The sequence below is a fragment of the Narcine bancroftii genome, chromosome 7 (genome assembly GCF_036971445.1).
Source record: "Narcine bancroftii isolate sNarBan1 chromosome 7, sNarBan1.hap1, whole genome shotgun sequence".
NCBI classification, from domain to species: domain Eukaryota; kingdom Metazoa; phylum Chordata; class Chondrichthyes; order Torpediniformes; family Narcinidae; genus Narcine; species Narcine bancroftii.
The window spans coordinates 5681971-5684477 of record NC_091475.1 but is presented as its reverse complement, the minus strand read 5'-3'; the positions used below and the strand labels follow the sequence as shown (position 1 = coordinate 5684477).

Genomic DNA, 2507 nt, shown 5'->3' with positions numbered 1-2507 from the left:
AGTAGAGGTGAATTAATTATTCAAATTTTCTTTGACTAGTTAATTGCTCCACTTCAGAAAAAAAATTGAACTCCAGTTAAATGTCAAATTTGGATTTTTGTTTTGCAAATGAGATTACAAATGTTGCAAATCTATGGACGTATTAATTGAACCAAATTACTTGTCTCTATTTTACACGATAATAGTTAATAATTGATTGTTTAATTAATATTGATTGATACGATATTGTTGAAGTAAGTCATTTCCGTCCGGATAAATAAAGGCTAGCTCTTGAAACAAAGCGTTATGAACATTTAGATGAGGTTATTTTTGGAAGTGCGGACCTGTATGAGAGCCTGTTCGCATTTAGATAAGAGTCCGTGCCGGCGGTCTGGTGCTATTTCGGAAAATGGAAGAACGAATGATTCTTAAACAACTGGAAAATGCCAAACGACTTGAAGACTTCAAGTACTTTTTCAACGAAAAGGGCCAGTTGAGGCACACCAAAACCAACCAGCCATTTGTTTTCAAGCAGTATAATGCAATGATTTTGAACCACCAGTGGTACGCTGCCTTTGGAACAGTTTTGGCTGAATACGTGTATGAACTATTGGAGGATTGTCGACTGAAACGACTGTATATTCCTGCAGATGCCGCAAAAGATGAGGCGAGGAGTTTCTGCTTCGTGAGCGAAGGTGCCCTGAACAATCCTTCCAAGTTGATAGTTCTCTTCCAAGACCGCGGGGTCATGAGGGCCGGTGCGTGGTCGCAGCAGTTGATTGTGCACGATGGCCTGGACACTGGCACCCAAATTCCTTACGTGAAGCGGGCTCTCCGGGAGCACTACCAAGTCATTGTACTCAACCCGAACCACAACTTCGTGGCCATTAAGCCAAAGAATTGCATGGACCCGGAGTATGCTTCAAACGAATCCAAAGTAAAAATGGAAAAGGGATGGGAGCTGGCAAGTGGTGAACAACATACTTTCTACATCTGGGAACACTTTATATCCAAGTGTGCTGCCGCCAGTGTGGCTTTCATCGCTCACGGCTATGGAGGCTTGGCATTCGTTAACCTGTTATCCGAATATTCGGATGTAATGACCAAAGTGTACGCTGTGGCCTTCATCAATTCTAATCACGACGCAGACCATCAAAATGTTGGCCAGACAGAGCGCAACTGGGTTGGAAGGCATTGCCGGCACTGGGCACTGAGTGCCAAGCCTCTGGACAAGCCGGTCGCGTCCGTGAAGATGGAGTGCGCGCACGTTTCCGCGGGCACCGAGGACCACGACTTGGCTCCTGCATCCTGCTTCCACTCCATCTTCAAGTATTTCAAGAAGGTTTCAACTGCGCAGAAAACTCAACCATTCCTTCGAACGCCAATTGTTACAAGAAGTTCAAGCGGGAAAAAACCCTACTAAAAGCCGTCGGGAGCAGTGGCATCGAGCCATTCAATCAGTAACGCAAAATCCAAACTTGAGGATCGATTCCATCGACTAACGTTCCCTCCACATAATGCCATCCCCTTCCCCCGGGGCTGCAGACTTTGTTTCTGTCCTCTCCGATGGTTACTTTGCTCTCTTGCCCAAAGGCTGGAATCCAATACAAGTATTTTAGCAAACGCTCATTTAAATAAAAAAAAAATCTCGTTTGCTCATTAAAGCACTTGGTGTCTGGCGTCAGTTGCGATGGGTCTAGGCTGAGTCAGATGAAACATTATTTCGTGGGGAAAAAAAAACATGAGGCCCATCTCGGCTATCTCAGAATATTGTGTTAATATTGGTTTGTTTTGGGAATTTCGACTGACAAGTTTGAAGTCTAAATATTTCTGAAAACTTCCTGTTCTTTAAATTTTAAATCGATCTTCAATCCAAACGAAAGCACGCCATTAATACAAAGCTCAAGAGACAAATCGTTGACACTAATTAATAGTGAATGAATTTAATTAGTAAACCTTCCTTCAATTTTTTTTCCCACCTTTGAGATTTCTTCCTGTCTATTAAATTCATGCTGATCATTAACTGCCTGCAAGGGAGCTGCACAATAAAACCATTGGTCGCAACTTCCCAAAATCAGTCATTTCATCTCTTATTGTTGGTGACAAAAATGACAACCACTAGACTGGAATCTCTCAGCTTTCAGCTCTGCCTTGTGTTGAGTTGCTTTACATAATCTGGCCACACAACTAAACGTAAAGCTGAAATAAACATAATCTTTTAAGTCTTCTTGAGTACAGTTGGTGCATCTGGTTTCTGCTAACCTGCTCTCCTGTTCCCTCCCTTCTCCCAGCCATCCCTCTTCCCCTTGATCACTGCTGTTCCCTCCCTCCCTTCTCCACCTATCACCTCCTGCCTTTGTGACCACACCTTCCCCCCCCCTCACCCTTTACTCTTTTGTTCGGACGCCTGCTGACATTTTTCCATACCTTGATGAAGGGTTGAAGCTGGGGCATCAGTTATGTATTTTTACCTTTGCTATATAATGGCCACTGTTTGACCTGCTGAGTTTTGCCAGCATTCTCCAGCA

The 2507-nt window shown here is 43.6% G+C and overlaps 1 protein-coding gene across 1 annotated transcript; it reads left to right on the top strand.

Moving 5' to 3' along the window:
* Positions 1 to 337: 337 nt before the first annotated feature.
* On the top strand, positions 338 to 1700 carry LOC138738442 (putative protein ARB2BP). Its single transcript, XM_069888669.1, has one exon. It carries the CDS (start codon positions 389 to 391, stop codon positions 1400 to 1402), a length of 1014 nt encoding a protein of 337 aa, XP_069744770.1. The 5' UTR covers positions 338 to 388; the 3' UTR covers positions 1403 to 1700.
* Positions 1701 to 2507: the final 807 nt, after the last annotated feature.

Bases quoted from the DNA above. Each gene is read 5' to 3' on its own strand.
- LOC138738442 (XM_069888669.1), top strand. From the start codon at position 389: ATGGAAGAACGAATGATTCTTAAACAACTGGAAAATGCCAAACGACTT.